At 34.5% G+C, this 17,256-nt stretch overlaps 4 protein-coding genes across 8 annotated transcripts; 1 reads left to right on the top strand and 3 right to left on the bottom strand.

Moving 5' to 3' along the window:
* On the bottom strand, positions 588 to 5,869 carry LOC104709752 (AAA-ATPase At1g43910-like). The gene is made up of 3 exons (XM_010426314.2): positions 5,643 to 5,869; positions 1,085 to 1,646; positions 588 to 1,001 (listed from the first exon to the last, which is right to left on the bottom strand). Exons 1-3 carry the CDS (start codon positions 5,867 to 5,869, stop codon positions 606 to 608), a joined length of 1,185 nt encoding a protein of 394 aa, XP_010424616.1. The 3' UTR covers positions 588 to 605.
* Positions 8,261 to 10,843, top strand: LOC104707701 (probable ADP-ribosylation factor GTPase-activating protein AGD13). 4 transcript variants are annotated; one of them, XM_010424120.1, is made up of 9 exons: positions 8,261 to 8,367; positions 8,775 to 8,854; positions 9,055 to 9,136; positions 9,339 to 9,414; positions 9,531 to 9,694; positions 9,782 to 9,929; positions 10,014 to 10,130; positions 10,227 to 10,322; positions 10,414 to 10,843. In XM_010424120.1, the coding sequence occupies exons 2-9, from the start codon at positions 8,815 to 8,817 to the stop codon at positions 10,693 to 10,695; spliced, it is 1,005 nt and encodes a 334-aa protein (XP_010422422.1). In that variant the 5' UTR covers positions 8,261 to 8,367; positions 8,775 to 8,814; the 3' UTR covers positions 10,696 to 10,843. The 4 variants fall into 4 exon arrangements, with proteins under 4 accessions (XP_010422422.1, XP_010422420.1, XP_010422421.1 ...); XM_010424118.1 differs by having other exon boundaries at positions 10,008 to 10,130; XM_010424119.1 differs by lacking the exon at positions 8,261 to 8,367 and adding an exon at positions 8,388 to 8,406 and having other exon boundaries at positions 10,008 to 10,130.
* On the bottom strand, positions 11,300 to 12,747 carry LOC104707700 (polyubiquitin). 2 transcript variants are annotated; one of them, XM_010424117.1, is made up of 2 exons: positions 12,637 to 12,747; positions 11,300 to 12,384 (listed from the first exon to the last, which is right to left on the bottom strand). In XM_010424117.1, the coding sequence occupies exon 2, from the start codon at positions 12,382 to 12,384 to the stop codon at positions 11,467 to 11,469; it is 918 nt and encodes a 305-aa protein (XP_010422419.1). In that variant the 5' UTR covers positions 12,637 to 12,747; the 3' UTR covers positions 11,300 to 11,466. The 2 variants fall into 2 exon arrangements, with proteins under 2 accessions (XP_010422419.1, XP_019084139.1); XM_019228594.1 differs by having other exon boundaries at positions 11,300 to 12,405; positions 12,637 to 12,719.
* LOC104707699 lies at positions 14,076 to 15,687 on the bottom strand. The gene has a single exon (XM_010424116.1). The coding sequence runs from the start codon at positions 15,685 to 15,687 to the stop codon at positions 14,299 to 14,301; it is 1,389 nt and encodes a 462-aa protein (XP_010422418.1). The 3' UTR covers positions 14,076 to 14,298.

Below are 17,256 nucleotides of genomic sequence, written 5' to 3'. Positions count from 1 at the left end.
AAAAAAAAAAAAAAAAAAAAAAAAAAAAAAAAAAAAAAAAAAAAAAAAAACCCTTACCTTAACGTTGTTGAAGACTGTGTTTTGGCTGTATGCTTGAGAAACGAAATCAATATCGAATACAGGGGACGAAGACAGAGGTTTTAGGGCTATATGTGATTTTGGAGAGCAAGAAAGTGCTTTTTAATAGCGCGGGGAAAAACGTTTCAGTGGCGCTAAATCATCCCAATATGAAAAAGAATAAAAGTTACTGTTTGACTAAAATATCCTTCTACTCTTCCCTATATATTGACGATATTAGGGGTATACCCGTAATACATTCGAATATTTGCTTTTTTAGAATTTTATGGATTAGTAAATATCATTTATAGTGAGATACTCAAATCTTTTCATACTTAATTTGGTTCAATATATGAACTCCTCAAGAGTTTCTGAAACCAAGCTTCCAGCTTACATCGATAAAGTACTAATTAACGATAATCCCAAATATGAAACTGAGACAAAGACCTACTTAACCACTAGTTTAGTAACTATAGACGTACTTCCACGGATCCAACTACTAGTTTAGTAACTATAGACGTACTTCCACGGATCCTTGAGTTGAAGTCTCATGCTTCTGCTTCTTTGATTTCAGAGTTTACGGTATCCTCCTTAGTCAACTTCTTGGTTTCAAGAAACTCAACAAGAACCTTAAGCGTAACATCCGGATTATCGCTCACCATAAGCTGCTCGGTGATCTCAGCTGGGGTTGCTTTCACCTCGAGCAGCAACTTCTCAATGGCCTCAAACGAAACGTGTTCTTCGATGTCGAGATACACTGCAGCGAGTTTCTTGATAACAGTTGGTGTACAGTAGTCCATGAGAATATGAACATCCATCCTTCCTGGTCTCAACAATGCGGGATCGAGCTTCTCCTTGTGATTCGTTGTGAATACTATGATTCTTTCCTCTACACAGCTTGACCATAACCCGTCTACAAAGTTTAGTAGACCAGACAAAGTTACCTAAACAATAACAACAAAAACAGAATCAAACACACAACAATTCAGATATTGATGAATCTTCTTAATTAAATACTCAATACCACCTTAGGATCCTCGTCCTTCTTCTTCTTGTTCTGACTCTTGCCAGGTTCACCATCATCTTTATTTTCATTTCTACAAGAAGCATCCGCTCCAGAACAATCAAGATCTTCGATGAGAAGGATGGAGCGGTTCTCGGTTGAAGTAAGAATCTGTCTAAGCATAGCATCACCTTTGACACTCTGAATCTGAAGATCATAGATACTAAAGTTCATGTGATTAGCAATCGCAGCAACAAGCGATGATTTCCCTGTTCCAGGCGGACCGTAAAGAAGATAACCGCGTTTCCAAGCTCGTCCCACGGTTTTGAAGTAGTCTTTTCTTTTGGAGAAAGCGTCTAGGTCACGGATCAATGTGTTCTTGAGCTCAGGTTCCATTGCCAGTGTTTCAAACGTCGTATGGTGTTGGAAGATCGTTGACTCCCAGTCATTAAACTCTGAGTTGAAACTGTGGATCTTGAGATTGTCTCTGTTTGCCAACATCTTCGCCGATGATTCCGCAATATATGTGAAGTAATCTGACATAATCTTGTCCCTAAACTCCTTCTTACATGTCAAATGAAAGTACCTAAAACCCAAATTTATCATTAAGATTATACAAAAAGAATTACTATTCAGTCAAACATATTCTGAATTACTATTCAGTCAAACATATTAATATACAAAAATTCTTTAATTTATCAAACATATTTCTATTTCCAAAATCAATTTTTACTTCGTAAAAAATGAATATTAATATTACTATTCAGTCAATCAGTAAGAAAATTACCAATCCTCTCAAATTTGAATATAACTAAACAGAAAATTATCACATATTTTATTTACTTGAATCAAAACTCAGTTATATATTCATATAAAAAATAATATATATATTTTCATAAAGGCAGTATTGTAGATGAATATATAATACAAACAACTATCGTTTTATAGATGAAACATATTTCTATATAAAACAACCTATAGTCATTAAACATTTTGGCAATTATAATAGATTATATATATATATATCTAGTTAATCCAATATTGAATGTACTTACTACTTATTTTTCTCCGCCTAAGATGCTGGTTAATTATCCCGAGTCACACATAAATAAATATTAGAGGGAAAAAATAATAGTTAAAACTTATAACAATAAGTTTAGGTGTATGATGTAGCATCACAATGTGCGCGTCTAAGGAAGATGGTCGACCAAGGACGATCGGGTTCATTGCTCTCTCACGCTCCTCGTTTTTTTTTGGCAGTCAGAATCCAAAACCTTTTCAAACTTTTAAAATAATTCATATTCAGTATCTTTTGTTGTTAAGATTTCAATTTGAGTGTATTATGACTAGAACTAAATATACAAATTTCCTTAACCTATATAAAGTTGTAGATAAGTCTTTGTCGTCAAGATAGTTTATTGGACAATCATCTCAACCGTCAATTTTCTGTTGATCACCGGTTTTCCATCTCCCAATAAACTGAATATTCCCAACAGTAGAAAATATAATAGAACGAATTTTAATATTTTATTTTTATTTTTACCTTGATATTTCAAATCAGATATTTTAAAAAAAAAATAGAAATATAGAAATCCATATTGTTTTCTATAATACAATTAGTTTTCTAATCAAAAAGTATGGAGTAGACAAATATATGCTTGTGACAAAAAAAAAAACCAAACATATACGAGCCAATATGCTCTCATTTTCTGAAAAACCAACTTGAACCACATTTTTTAACAGCTAAAAACAAAAATTTTGGTTTGGATTCATACCAATAGAATGATAACCCTCGATGAATAGATGGTTAAAGAGAGTATCTTAAGATTACTTAAACGAAAACAAAAAATATTTAAATATATTGAGTATTGTAGACACAACCATAAATATCAAATTTACCAAAAAATTACAATGGTTCATAAGATAAATCAAAAGTTTTAATGGCGCTTTAAATAAACAAAATTTGTCGTGGTGTAATTAAAAGGTTGCAACAATTTATTTAAATATATTTTAGCTATTTAAAACTAATAAATAATAATTTATGAATATTTTATCCAAGTAATGTGATCTTAAATATTAATTATACCAATATTGTAATGGTTCAATTAAACGGCTAAAATATATATTTTAATATATTAAAATTAATAAATTATGAAGATGTATACCTAGAGACTGAATATAATTAAATATTACAACGATTAACAAAATATATCAAACTGCAATAATTTTTTCACAGTGATTAAACGCCATTTCTAACAAATTCTCTTTTAATTAATACAAAAAAAAATTGAATACAATGATAAGAAGTTATTTATATATAGATTTCTAAAGAAGTGAACATTTAAATAGACACAACTGTTTGTAAAAGACACAACTCTATATTCAACAGACGCAACTTTTGAGAGAGACGCAACTGTAAAAAATTTATGTCAAAAATAAACAATTCTCTTTTAACTAATACAAATATAAAGAAAATTTGAATACAATGATGAGAAGTTATTTATATATAAATTTCTAAAGATGTGAACATTTGAATAGACACAATTGTTTATAAAAGACACAACTATATATTCAACAGACGCAACTTTTTAGATAGACGCAACTGTAAAAAAATTCTGTCAAAAATATAAAGTAAAGAAAATTTGAATACAATGATGAGAAGTCACTTATATAAAAATTTAAAAAGATGTGAATATTTGAATAGACACAACTATTTGTAAGAGACACAACTCTACATTTAACAGACGCAACTTTTTAGAGAGATGCAACCGTTGAAATTTTCTGTCAAAAAAATATATATACATATTTTACGGAAAGGTACGACGAAAAATCGCAACTGTTGTTGGCATTTATTCAGATTGGTATTATTATATAGATTATTCCAATAAATGAAAGGTCCTTTATATGGTTTTGCTTGATGGCAAAGTAAACCTAGTTTACAAGTAATTCTAGAGACTTCTAGAAGATAGATCTTATAATGGGCATTCATCTATTATTCATAACACTCCTCCTTGGATGTATATTATAATAATATAACTCAGAACGCGCCGGAGATGCTACCTCATTAAAAACCTTACCGGGAAAACCCAATGGAAAAAACCATGGTTAAGGGAAAAAGAGTGCAGCGCGCAACTACTCCCTCTAATGAGTACACATGTTGAGGTTTTTGAGATGACGTTATCCGAGATGATAAACCAACTTCTTGAAAGTAGCAGTAGGTAGCGCCTTGGTAAATAAGCCAGCCAACTTTTCACTCGAACGAATATGTAAAACGCGTACATCGCCATTTTTCTGCAGGTCGTGTGTGTAGAAGAACTTTAGTAGAATAGGCTTCGTTCTATCGCCTTTTATGTATCCGTCTTTAAGTTGTGTGATGCATGCAACATTGTCTTCATATATAATTGTTGGAGCATCTTTTCCTGCACATACACCACAATCTTCTCATTTATGATGAATTATGGATCTTAACCATACACACTCGCGACTAGCTTCATGAATGGCTAAAATTTCTGCGTGATTTGAAGAAGTGGCTGTTATAGTTTGCTTCATAGAACGCTAGGAAATAGCAGTACCTCCGCATGTGAATACATATCCTGTTTGCGATCTACCAGTATGGGGATCAGATAAGTATCCTGCACCTGCAAAACCAATTAAATCTTTCTTGGATAAATTGGAAAAAAAAATAAACCCATGTCTTTCGTACCTTGAAGGTAACGAAGTATATGTTTAATCCCATTCCAGTGCCTTCGAGTTGGGCATGAGCTAAACCTTGCTAATAAATTCACCGCAAATTATATATCAGGTTTTGTATGACTAGCAAGGTACGTTAATGCCCCTATTGCACTTAAGTATGGTACTTCAGGAGAATCAGGACCAAGAACTTCTTCATCATTTTTCCGAAGGCGGAATGGATATTTTTTTCACATCAAGTGTTCTTACATCCATTGGACTACTTAAGGGGTGTGATCCATCCATATAGAACCTTTTAAGCACATTTTCCGTGTATGTCTCTTGATGCACCAAAATACCATTTTTTAGGAGTTCAATTTGTAGTTCCAAACAAAATTTTGTTTTCCCGAGATCTTTCATCTTGAACTCTCTCTTCAAATATTCTATTGTGAAAGAAATCTCTGCAGGAGTTCTCATGATATTTAAATAATCGACATATACTAAGATTATAACAAATCTTTTTTTAAATCTCTTTATAAATATGCAGGACTAACAGGGTCATTCTTGTGGCCTACTTTTTGTAAGTACTCACTAAGACGATTATACCACATACGCCCTAACTGTTTTAATCCATAAAGAGATCGATTTAATTTTATGCAGTATTGATCTCGAGAATCAGGTTTCACTGCTTCAGACAGTTTAATCCTTCTGAAAATTTCATATAAATATCATTTTCCAATGGTCCATATAAATAGACTGTGACTACATCCATTAAACGTAAATCAAGTCCTTTTTTTATTGCCAGACTAATGAAGAACCTGAAAGTAGTTGCATCCACCACAAGAGAGTATGTCTCTTCATAATTAATCCAGGTCTTTGTGAGAAACCTTGTGCAACTAAACGTGCTTTATACCTCACAATTTTACCAATTTCATTCTTCTTTTTTATAAAACCCCATTTATGTCCCACTGGTTTTACACCTTTAGATATACAGACTACTGGTCCAAAAACTTCTCTCTTTGCAAGAGATTTTAGTTCGGCATCTATTGCTTCATTCCATTTTGGCCAATTACTTCTTTGTGTACACTCTTTAATAGATGTTGGTTCATGATCCTCATTCATAACATCAACTGCTAACATTGTATGCAAACATATCATCGACGTCGATTTGCTTTCGGTTCCATTTTGTTCTAGACAATACATAATTAATTGAGATCTCTTCATTATCAGGTACCTGAATTTCTTTTATTGTCATGTCTAAGATCTCTTCTAGAGATTTTTCTTTCATAATTATTTCCTCTGTTTCACCATTGCTAATTTCTGCTCCTTTTCTTTTTTGAGTATTATCTTTGGAACCAACGGGTCTACCACGTTTGAAACGTGTCTTAGACTCATTAGCAGTTTGATTTTGTCCTTCTGGGATATTTATTCTTATTGGAGCATTTACAGCTGGTATATATGATTTGATTACACTTTTTGGGTCAGTAAACATTTCTGACAATTGATTTGCTAAACTCTGTAAATGAATTATCTTTTGGACTTCTAATTCATACTCTTTTGTCCGAGGATCAAGATAAGTCATTGACAATTGATTCCAATTTATATATTTTTTCAGCTGTTTATTTTCTCCCCCTACTTTTAGAAAAACAGACTCATTAAAATGACAGCCTACGAATGGAGCCTTGAATAAATTCCCTGTGGATGGCTCAAGATACTTTATTATTGATGGAGAACCAAATCCAACATATATTCCCAACCTCTTTTGAGGTCCCATCTTAGTTCGTTGTGGTGGAGCAATTGAAACATATACAGCACATCCAAAAATTTTAAGATGGGAGATATTGGAACTAATTGTGTTGGGGAAAACTTACGATAACTTGTTGGCCTGATGAGAATCAGTTTTATCGCATGTAATATAGCATGTCCCCAAACAGATATAGGGAGTTTTGATTTCATGAGTAATGGTCTAGCAATCATCTGAAGACGCTTGATTAGTGATTTCGCTAAGCCATTCTGTGTGTGAACATGTGCTACAGGATGTTCAACACTTACCCCAATATACATGTAATAATCATTAAAAGCTTGAGATGTGAATTCACCAGCATTATCAAGACGGATTGTATTCAAAGGAAAATCTGGAAAGTGTGTGCTCGTAGTCTGACTAACTGGGCAAGTAATCTTGCAAATGCTAGGTTTCAAGTTGATAACAAGGATACATGTGACCATCGACTAGATGCGTCAATTAAGACCATAAAATACCTAAAGGTTCCACATGATGGGTAAATCGGCCCACATATATCTCCTTGTATACGTTCCAGAAAATTAATTTGTTCTAAATTTATCTCTGCTGGCGAAGGTCGTATAATCAACTTGCCTTGTGAACAAGCAACACATGAAAAATCATTAGGAAGAATCTTCGGGTTCTTTAATGAATGACCACATGAATTCGTTATTATCTTTTTTATCATTGTTGTACCTGGGTGACGTAACTGGTCATGCCAAACTTTTAAATTTTCTGTGGACTTCTGGTTTGCTATATCATTTGTTTCAATTATATCAATTGTAGTATAGTAAAGCCCAGTGAAAAATGAAGGCAGTCTTTCCACTATTTTTAGAGCCTTGGGTATTATTTGTGATTTGAAGGTATTCAATGCTACATTTGTTCATTGTTTCGATATAGTATCCATTTATGCGGATATCTTTAAAACTTAATAAATTTCTTTGAGACTTAGGGGAGTATAATGCATCAACAATTTCTAATTGTATTCCCATAGGCAATGATATATTAGCTCTTCCACAGCCTTCAATTATCTTTGCACTACCAGTTACGGTACTTACACTTGCTTCTTTCATTATTAAAAAAGAAAAATAACTCCTATTTTTAAAAATAGTGTGACTAGTTGCATTGTCGGCCAAGCATAAATCTCCACCATTCATTGTTATTTTAGCTCAAAGAGCAGTTTGAGCATGCTGATAACATGTTTATTACTAGATAAAAAAAAAGGAAGATCTTGATATATTATTCCAATGAATGAAACGTCCATTCTATAGGAATACAAAGAGAGGATTTTGCTTGATAACAAAGTAAACCTAATTTACAAATAATTCTAGAGACTTCTAAAAGATGATACTTATACATAATGGGCATTCATCTATTATTCATAACAGATTTGAAATTTTCACTTTTATTTTTTTTTTGGTAAATGAAATTTTTTCACTTTTATTAGGATTATTAATTTTTTTTTTGTCAAGAATTAATAGCTCAAATGAATTTTGTGAATTATTGAATTCTTGGTTTAATTCTTGAATAAATTTTATTTCCAACAAAAATTCTTTTACTAATTAGGGAGTCAATTTCTTGATGATATTTTTCATTTTTATTTATGAACTGATTAAAAATACCAAAACCTTTGGACCAACGCCGTATTTGTCCCATAATTTAATAATTGACTTAAATTTCTCTATTAAAAAAAAGGCTGAAAAATGTTTTTTTTTTTCTTTTTTGTTTTTGTGGTTCAACGGCGGAACAAAGGAGCACGTAGTAGTTTTGGTCATTTTGCCATTTTTATTGTAAAAAAAAAACAAAATCAGTCATCTCTTTTCCTTTTGTCTCTATCTATCCTCCCTTCCGCTACATTGTAAGAACACCAAATCTGTCTCTTTCAATTCCAGTTTTTGTATGTGTTTTTTTTTTTTTTTTTTTTTTTTTTTTTTTTTTTTTTNTGCGTGCGATTATCTTCTCTTTCTTCTTTGATTTATTTTCCTTTTTTTTTTTTTTTTTTTTTTTTTTTTTTTTTTTTTTTTTTTTTCATATTTTAGATAATCCAATCCCTAATTCTTCAATTGAAATGATCCTCTTCAAGAATGTTAAAAAAAAAAATATCAAATTTTTATTTATATTGGCTGATTGCCCCTTCGGAACTTTTGCTTTTTTGTTTGATCAAATTGATTTCTTTATAAAAAAAAAAATTGGGACTTTTTGTTTGTTTGTGTCATTAACAACAATTTGTGCGTGATGGGTATTTGTTGTTGTTGTTGAATGTAGGATCTTTGTTTGATGATTTTTGTGTTTTGAAAGAAGAGCAATGAGCAATTATTCAGCCGGACTCGGCAAGCCTGGCTCAGGTATTGACCCATCATGACATTACAGATTCTTTCTTTTGTGGGTTTACATGATTGTGTGTCTCTCTCTCTGTGTGGGGTTGTTTTCTATAGATTCAGATAAATGGTTTTGTTATTATAATATAATGGCTGGAGAATTCACAAATTGTTATGAAAGGTTTCTGCTTATGTTGTGACTCAATATACATTGTGTGTTTGAATAGGTAAAAGGAGATTAAAGGATCTTTTAAATCAACCTGATAACCGAGTCTGCGCTGATTGTGGCGCTTCTGATCCTAAATGGGCGTAAGTTGTCGCTTCTGAATTTCTCTTTTTTTCTTACAATCTTATTGTCGTTTGCTGATCAACAAAATGTCATATGGATTAGAAAGCTGAAAACTTCTTAAATCCATTTTATTATAGCTCAAATTTATCCACTTGTGTCTTTAGTTATGTATCTTTGTGTTTGTTTCTTTTGTTGAATAATCAGTTAGTAGCTTGTTTTCAGATCAACAAATATCGGAGTATTCATTTGCTTAAAATGTTGCGGTGTGCACAGAAGCCTCGGCACTCATATCTCTAAGGTGATATATAGCCTTTTTGCTTTACTACATTTTGGTTTTCCATTTGTTGTTTCGTTTCTTCATTACTCAGATGAAATGATCTCTTTCATTGTGTACTCATAGTTTGGCTTCTCCAGGTTTTGTCTGTGACACTTGATGAATGGTCAGAAGAGGAAGTTGATTCCATGATTGAAATTGGAGGAAATGCTTCTGCTAATTCAATTTACGAAGCTTTTGTACCTGATACATGCTCTAAGCCTGGACCTGATGTTAGTCATGACCAGCGTATGAGATTCATTAAGTAAGATTCAAAATAAGATACTCTGTGGCAGGACAATTCTATCGCTGTTGTATTGTGAGTTACTCAAATCCTTGAATCTTTTTTCAGGGCAAAATATGAACTGCAAGAGTTTCTGAAGCCAAGCTTGCGGATTAAATCCGGGAAACGCTCAACAAAGAGTTCAGCTTTTCTTACATCAAGTCTTTCTAGAAAGATCATGGATAGTTTTAAATCAAATTCATCATCACAGAAGATGGTAAAGCTTCTAACTTGCATAAGTTTTCACTTGTTATACCTTCTTCTTGCATGTTTTCAAATCGGTAAAATTTGACAGTTTCAGGAAGGAATGGTAGAGTTCATTGGATTGTTGAAGGTGACTGTCAAGAAAGGTACTAACTTAGCAATCAGAGACTTGATGTCAAGTGATCCATACGTTGTGTTGAATCTAGGGAAGCAAGTAAGTGACTTGCTTTTGCATCTGTTTATTAGCTTTTGCATGTCGTTAATCTTGTGAGTCTTGAATAAAACTTTTGCTCTTTCTTTGTCTGTTCAGACACTTCAGACAACTGTTGTGAATAGTAATTTGAACCCAGTATGGAATCAAGAACTCATGCTATCTGTTCCGGAGAGCTATGGCCCAGTGAAATTGGTAAAAAGCAAATTGATTTCTCATTGATGATCTTGGTTATTGCTGATATGTATAACCTCACAAGTTCTTTTCGATTTCTATGTGAATGCAGCAAGTGTATGATTATGATACATTTTCTGCTGATGACATAATGGGAGAAGCTGATATTGATATCCAGCCTTTGATAACATCTGCAATGGCATTTGGTGATCCTGAAATGTTTGGTGATATGCAGATTGGGAAATGGCTAAAATCGCATGACAATCCACTAATAGATGACAGTATCATTAACATTGTTGATGGGAAAGTGAAGCAGGAGGTCCAGATCAAGCTTCAGAATGTAGAGTGTGGAGAATTAGAGCTAGAAATGGAATGGTTACCACTTGACCAATAATTGTCAAAATAGGTCTCATAACGTTTGCGTTTTGTATTGATTCATTCTTTGTTTTATTGTCACTCCGTTTGTTGGAAATTTTTCTGAACTCTTCTGGCATATTATATAAACTCATTTCAGAAGAAAATGTATTTTGAAGTTTGTATAACCCTATCGATTATTACAATGTCTTGATTGATGCTTCAAAGCTTGAAACTTTCTGAAAAAGAAACGTCTACAGAAAATAATGTCGAAAGCATTGTCAAACACTTTTGTCTTTGTCTCCCTCATTAATCTAAGAAGCTTATAGACTCTGCATTGTCCCCTGATTTTGCTTATAGAATTTTATTAATTTGCTTTCTTCCAAGTCGTGGGGCAATTTAGACAGTAAGCAACCATGACCATGACCATGACCAAAAACTCTAAAACTCACCTTTCTCATCAACACTTTACCATCACCATAGATGTACATACTATTAGCTTCGGAGGACCCTGACAAGTATTGCAGAGCAGCAAGAGATAAAGAGTGTGAATGTCAAGCTTATCTAACAAGCTGTTCTTTTTTTTTGGTCAAAAATAGCAACTAGTTCAGGTTTACCAAACAAATGAAGAACATACATGTAGAGAAACGAAGATAAAGAGTAGAAATATTTCAATAGAGAAGAAGTTCGATTTGATATCTGAAAGATAAAAAGAAACGGAAACATAGTTCAACAACTAACTTTATAGTACCCCAAAACACAAAGCACTTAGTTTTTGAGAGGAACTTCTTGTGAAACCACAAGAGACATTTTAGAAACCACCACGGAGACGGAGGACCAAGTGAAGGGTAGACTCCTTCTGGATGTTGTAGTCAGCCAATGTGCGTCCATCCTCGAGCTGCTTACCAGCGAAGATGAGACGCTGCTGGTCTGGAGGAATACCTTCCTTGTCCTGGATCTTAGCCTTGACATTGTCAATGGTGTCGGAGCTCTCAACCTCGAGTGTGATGGTCTTCCCGGTCAATGTCTTGACGAAGATCTGCATACCACCACGAAGCCTTAGCACCAAGTGAAGGGTCGACTCCTTCTGGATGTTGTAGTCAGCCAAGGTGCGACCATCCTCAAGCTGTTTGCCAGCGAAGATGAGACGCTGCTGGTCCGGAGGGATACCTTCCTTGTCCTGGATCTTAGCTTTCACGTTGTCGATGGTGTCAGAGCTCTCCACCTCCAAAGTGATTGTCTTCCCGGTAAGAGTCTTCACGAAGATCTGCATACCTCCACGGAGACGCAATACCAAGTGAAGGGTCGACTCCTTCTGGATGTTGTAATCGGCCAAGGTGCGACCATCCTCCAACTGCTTTCCGGCGAAGATCAACCTCTGCTGGTCCGGAGGAATACCTTCCTTGTCCTGGATCTTAGCCTTGACGTTGTCGATGGTGTCAGAGCTCTCCACTTCAAGGGTAATGGTCTTTCCGGTGAGAGTCTTCACGAAGATTTGCATACCACCACGAAGCCTGAGAACAAGATGAAGGGTTGACTCCTTCTGGATGTTGTAGTCGGCCAACGTACGACCGTCCTCGAGTTGCTTTCCGGCGAAGATAAGCCTCTGCTGATCCGGAGGAATGCCTTCCTTGTCTTGGATCTTGGCCTTAACGTTGTCGATGGTGTCGGAGCTTTCCACCTCTAGGGTGATTGTCTTTCCTGTAAGAGTCTTAACGAAGATCTGCATCTGTAATTACAGAACACAACCCTAAGATCAATACAAAGATCAAATCCAAACAAAAATTTCAGATCCGATCAAGAAACTTATACCACATCTATCTTAGAAATCACAGCTCTCAGCGTAAATAAGAAGACTGATATGATAAATCTAGAATCGGAATCAAAATTTAACTACGAACCCTAATCGAGAATTCAGAGAACAGAGACACAATTCACGAACGTACGAAACAGAAACGAAGAATCAGAATCTGAAGTTTACCTTTGATTACGAGATTTGAGAGAAGGTTTTGTTTTTAGGTTTTGAAGAAACTGGAATCTGAATTGTGAGGAAGAAGAGGCTCTATAGGTTATTTGATTTATAGAAAAGGATGAAGACGACTTGGTCTCACGAGAAAGCTAAAGCGGTGAAACGTTAACCAACTAGAATTTGACACGTATGTATAATGGCGTGTATTGATGAGCGTTGTTTACACGCAAAAGTTTTATTTTCCTTTTTTTAATTTTGGCCTTATTTTTAGGTTAAGGAAAGGTATATATTTTTTTTGTGCTTTGAGTTGATAAAAACGACTCGTGTGCCTGCTGCTGCAACCACTTGTAAGCGCCGTTTAGTTACCAACTTGTGTCGACAACCACAATTTCTAACGGAGCCGACGTTGAGTTTTAACGATCGTTACGATTTTTGATTATTATTAATTTTTATTTTATTTTTTAATATACGGTGAAGCTGAAAAATTGGCAATAATTGAAACCTTATCTCGTCGTTTCTAGAACTTGGTGTTTTTTTTTTTTTGTGTTTTTTGGTTTTTATTCTTTTTTATTATTTTCCTAAATGCAAGTGGGCTTTTAAAAAACAGAGATGTTTTCGGAAAAATAACTTATTTATCCAAAACAAATTGTGAAATAATCCATTTTTTCTCTGATATTTTTGAATGATTTACATCGGGTAATGTATTTTTGTATCAAGTGGTTTGGTTTTGGTGTGACTCGGTTTAGTATTATTTATAATATAATTCAGCTAGTATAGTATGTATTTATTCATCCATAGAGCTCTTGTGCTGCTGTTACTAAACATGGATCCAACGATACACAAAGCATTGTTCTTGTGCTGCTAGTGTTTCTAAGTTGTGTTTGCTGCAATTAGGGTATGTGTGTACTGTGCTGCTACAGGTTCGTTCTCTTCTTGTTCTGCATTTCTCTGTTTCAAGTGTATGATTGGATGAGTATTATTAGAAAACGAGCATTAAATGTTTGAGAGAATTGAGAGACATCAAACTAGTACATTGTTCTCATGTCTTTTACACAATATAACACATACAAAACTTCTAAAGAGAGTAAACTAAATCTACTCTCTGATTTTTTTACCAACAACTAGACAAACACTACCACTAGTCTTAATTAGTAATAGTACTACAGACTATCTAGCTTAGTCTTACATGCCGCTTGAACAACTAAGTACTAACCTAACATCTCCAATAGCTAAAGTAGACTGATTCCATCTAGTTTAGACTGTTAAGTTCTTCTGATTTTCTTACTTGTTTTGAATACAAAACCGGCATTACTCAACAGTATATGTATATGTTTTCTCTTTCTGTCCTGTTTAAGCTAATAACATCATTGAGAAATTTCATAAATGTCAAAACAAAAGGTAATCATCAATAACAGCAAGTCTGAGTTCATATCTTTGATTAATTGCAGAAAGCTGTGAAATGGAAAGGAAACTTTGAACAAAGCAAGAGAACTTGAAGAAATACTGAGAACTAAAAGCAAATTAAAGAGGAGTCTACACAGAGTTAAACCTCGGATAGGATAAAATCCACATAACCTTTTCTTGTTGCTGAATGTATCATACACAAATTGTCTAAAGAACATTTTTTTTTTCTGAATCTAAAGAAGTGTGAGTTAAGAGGCACGAGTAACAGACCTATTGCATGGTAACACGTCGTGGAACCATCCAAACTACATCGGTTGGACCAGTAAAACCGTTCCACGCGAATGACTCATCTTCGTTCATCACTTTCTGCTCTCTCTCAAAGTAGTACCCTTGTTGAGGCAGATTTAAGTCACCCCTCCTTTGACTTTCAGCCAACACGTTTCTTAGTATCTTCACGTGATCCGTCAAGTTTACATCCACCTCAATTTTATTCTTCGCACCTTTACACTCATCAGAAGATGGCAATACAAATACTTTAATCTTCCTCTTCGGGACGTTCGAATACGCTGCTGCTGGAGATTGCTTCGTTTGTGGCAGTTGAACCCTCACAGTCGAATCTTGAGAACTGTTGTTGATATGCTTTGTTGAATATGACTGTGGAGATTGCTTGGTTTGATGAAACACTTGATTCTTGTTTCTGCTGCTCCCAAACGTCACATGTAAATCTTGAATCTTACTGGTCTGTTGGATAACATATCTGGGAACCATCACAATTGTATCCGCGTCTTTAACACCGTTCCACTCGTATGACTGATCTTCGTTCAATACTTGCTTTTTGTGCGTAAAGAAATACTCATCTAGTGGCAGTTTTTGTATATCACCTCTCTGAACAATCTCCTCTCTCAGTTTTTTCACGGCATCCGTAGGGTTCACATTCGCCACAATTCCAGGTTTATACTCACCAGGATAGAGCGACACAAATACTACCATCCTCTCCTTCGGGACTCTCTTCATCACCTTCGCAGGCGGATTTTGAATCTTGGTAGTAATCTCTTTGACTGATTTTGACTGTAGAGATTGCTTCGTTGGTGGCACTTCATGACCACTGTTGTTGTTGTTGTTGTTCTTGCTCACGACCTTCACATACGAATCTTGAATGTTAACGGTCTCTTTAACTGAGTTTGACAGAGGAGATTGCTTGGTTTGATGAAGCATTTGATTCTTGTTGCTGCTCACGACCGTCACGGGCGAATCTTGAATCTTACTCATCTCTTGAGTTGTCTCAGACCGATAACTGTAAATCTTTTTGATCTCTTCGGATGTCAAAGGCCAACCTTGTCTCTCAAAGTACTCTTCAACTGGAATCCACGGTGCTGGAGATGGCTCGGTTTGCGGCATTTGATTGTCGTCGCCGTTGTGATTAGGGTTCTTGTCAGAAGACACGTGGAGTTGGAGAAGAGAATCGTGGACGATCTGGCATTGTTTGACGGTAAGATCCTCTCGAAGAATGACAATGCCGTCGACGAGAAGGGTTTGTTTCGAAACTGGGATACGTTGAGACTTCTCGATCTTCTGTTTTACCTCTAAGAGTGTATCCTTGTAATCCACTTCAATCTCGAACGATGAGCCACTCAGAACCTCATGAACGAGAAACTTCATAACTGTGTCAATGGTGTTTCAAGATCAATGGAGACTGGTGAAGATTGAAGAAGAGAGTTAAGAGAGAGAGAGAGCGAGCAAGAGAGAAAGTGATTGTTTTGTAAAGAAAGTTTCATCATATTTTGGTTTCTATACCATCTTATTCATTCACGTATCAAATGGACCTAATTTTGGCTTGGCCCATATTAGCCTTCTTGGTTACGTGTTTCATAAGTCAATGAAGCGTCGCCGAAGAATCTAAACCGTTCATAGCCGTTCTTACTAAATTGATCCAACGGTACTAGTTGTAGCATAATGTACGTACTTCTGTAACTTCAAGTACAATACTCTAGCTAGTAGATGCAGAGGATTTCGAGTTTTAAAAGAACTCTGTTCCAGTGGAGACGAGCTTAATGAGTGGAAACACTGACACATGTCATCATATGAGAGGAGCTATTAGTCTATTTTAAGTTTAAGTCGTAACCGACTCTGCAACTTGAAACAGAGCACAAAAAGGAACTCATAGTGGCTTGTTCTTATTCTTACTCTTTTTTTTTTGTAAAAAGATTGGTTTGTAACCGTGAGGAAGTGAGAAATCTTCATATAAACAAACATTTGTATCTTTTGATTCATAACGAATTTTTTTTAAAAGGCAAGAGTTACCCCACCAGATATAACGGTAAGTCGGTAACTATTCCATGAAATGGTTAAATCGGTGGTGCAACTTCGTTTACAGTATTAATTGTTCTTGAATCAATTGAAGATTGTAGGTCAGATCCCGCAACATTTATTAGGAAATATTTTTTTTTATTCTCAAGTCATCTACACCATTTCATTTGAATTTCTTAGTGAAGAGATGAAAAGTAAAATTAAAATTTACAGTATAGAAGCATATGTCCATATTCTCTCTCTTATTAAGAGTATAAACAAAGAGATGCATACATCACAAAATATTCTAAAAAAGATTCAACTTTGCCATTTTAATTTTGCTAAACCAAACAGAATCTACCTATTCTCACTCGTTCTATCTGTCATGTTTCTCTGCTGCGGTTAATCCAAATTGTGTTTTGTTGCAACTGGGATTTAAGTCCAAATGACTAGTAAATGTAAATCAAGATGGATTAGGTTTTTTTAAAAAGATGAAAATTTAACTATGAGTTTATGACAAATAGGAAAAAAGAAGAAATAAGTAAATAACAAAGAAGGAGATCTTATGACAAAGAGAGGAAAAAAGAAGAAATAACAAAAATGGAGATTTGGGTGATTATATATCATCACACTCAAAAAATCATTTTGGAGATTATATCATCACACTCAAAAAATAAAAATAAATAAAAGAATTCGATGTTTCCTAAGTGGAGATTAAATCGTTTTATTAGTAAAAACAAATAAAATAATTAGAGAAATAGTCAATACAACTTTTAAAATATTTTTGGTAAATGAAAACGCAAACGTCAAAGGGAAACGCAATCGGAAGGTTTCCATTCGGCATTTACAATAACAAAGAAATTTTGCTTGAGTGTTTTTTTTTTTTAATGATGTTTCCATGATTTTATTCCTCTTCCCTAGGCCGTTTGCAACCTGATTGCT

This window comes from Camelina sativa, chromosome 8 (assembly GCF_000633955.1).
Source record: "Camelina sativa cultivar DH55 chromosome 8, Cs, whole genome shotgun sequence".
NCBI classification, from domain to species: Eukaryota; Viridiplantae; Streptophyta; class Magnoliopsida; order Brassicales; family Brassicaceae; genus Camelina; species Camelina sativa.
The sequence above is the reverse complement of the archived record's forward strand: the minus strand, read 5'-3'. Positions and strand labels throughout refer to the sequence as shown.

Excerpts from the sequence above, each read along its gene's own strand:
- LOC104707699 (XM_010424116.1), bottom strand. The coding sequence starts at position 15,687 with ATGAAGTTTCTCGTTCATGAGGTTCTGAGTGGCTCATCGTTCGAGATT.
- LOC104707701 (XM_010424118.1), top strand. The coding sequence starts at position 8,815 with ATGAGCAATTATTCAGCCGGACTCGGCAAGCCTGGCTCAG. Across the intron at positions 9,695-9,781 it reads CAGCGTATGAGATTCATTAA|GGCAAAATATGAACTGCAAG; the intron begins GTAAGATTCAAA and ends ATCTTTTTTCAG. Across the intron at positions 10,131-10,226 it reads TGTTGAATCTAGGGAAGCAA|ACACTTCAGACAACTGTTGT; the intron begins GTAAGTGACTTG and ends TTGTCTGTTCAG.
- LOC104709752 (XM_010426314.2), bottom strand. The coding sequence starts at position 5,869 with ATGTTAGCAGTTGATGTTATGAATGAGGATCATGAACCAACATCTATT. Across the intron at positions 1,647-5,642 it reads GAAATTGGTAAAATTGTGAG|GTACTTTCATTTGACATGTA; the intron begins GTATAAAGCACG and ends TTTGGGTTTTAG. Across the intron at positions 1,002-1,084 it reads AGAAGGACGAGGATCCTAAG|GTAACTTTGTCTGGTCTACT; the intron begins GTGGTATTGAGT and ends GTTATTGTTTAG.
- LOC104707700 (XM_010424117.1), bottom strand. The coding sequence starts at position 12,384 with ATGCAGATCTTCGTTAAGACTCTTACAGGAAAGACAATCACCCTAGAG.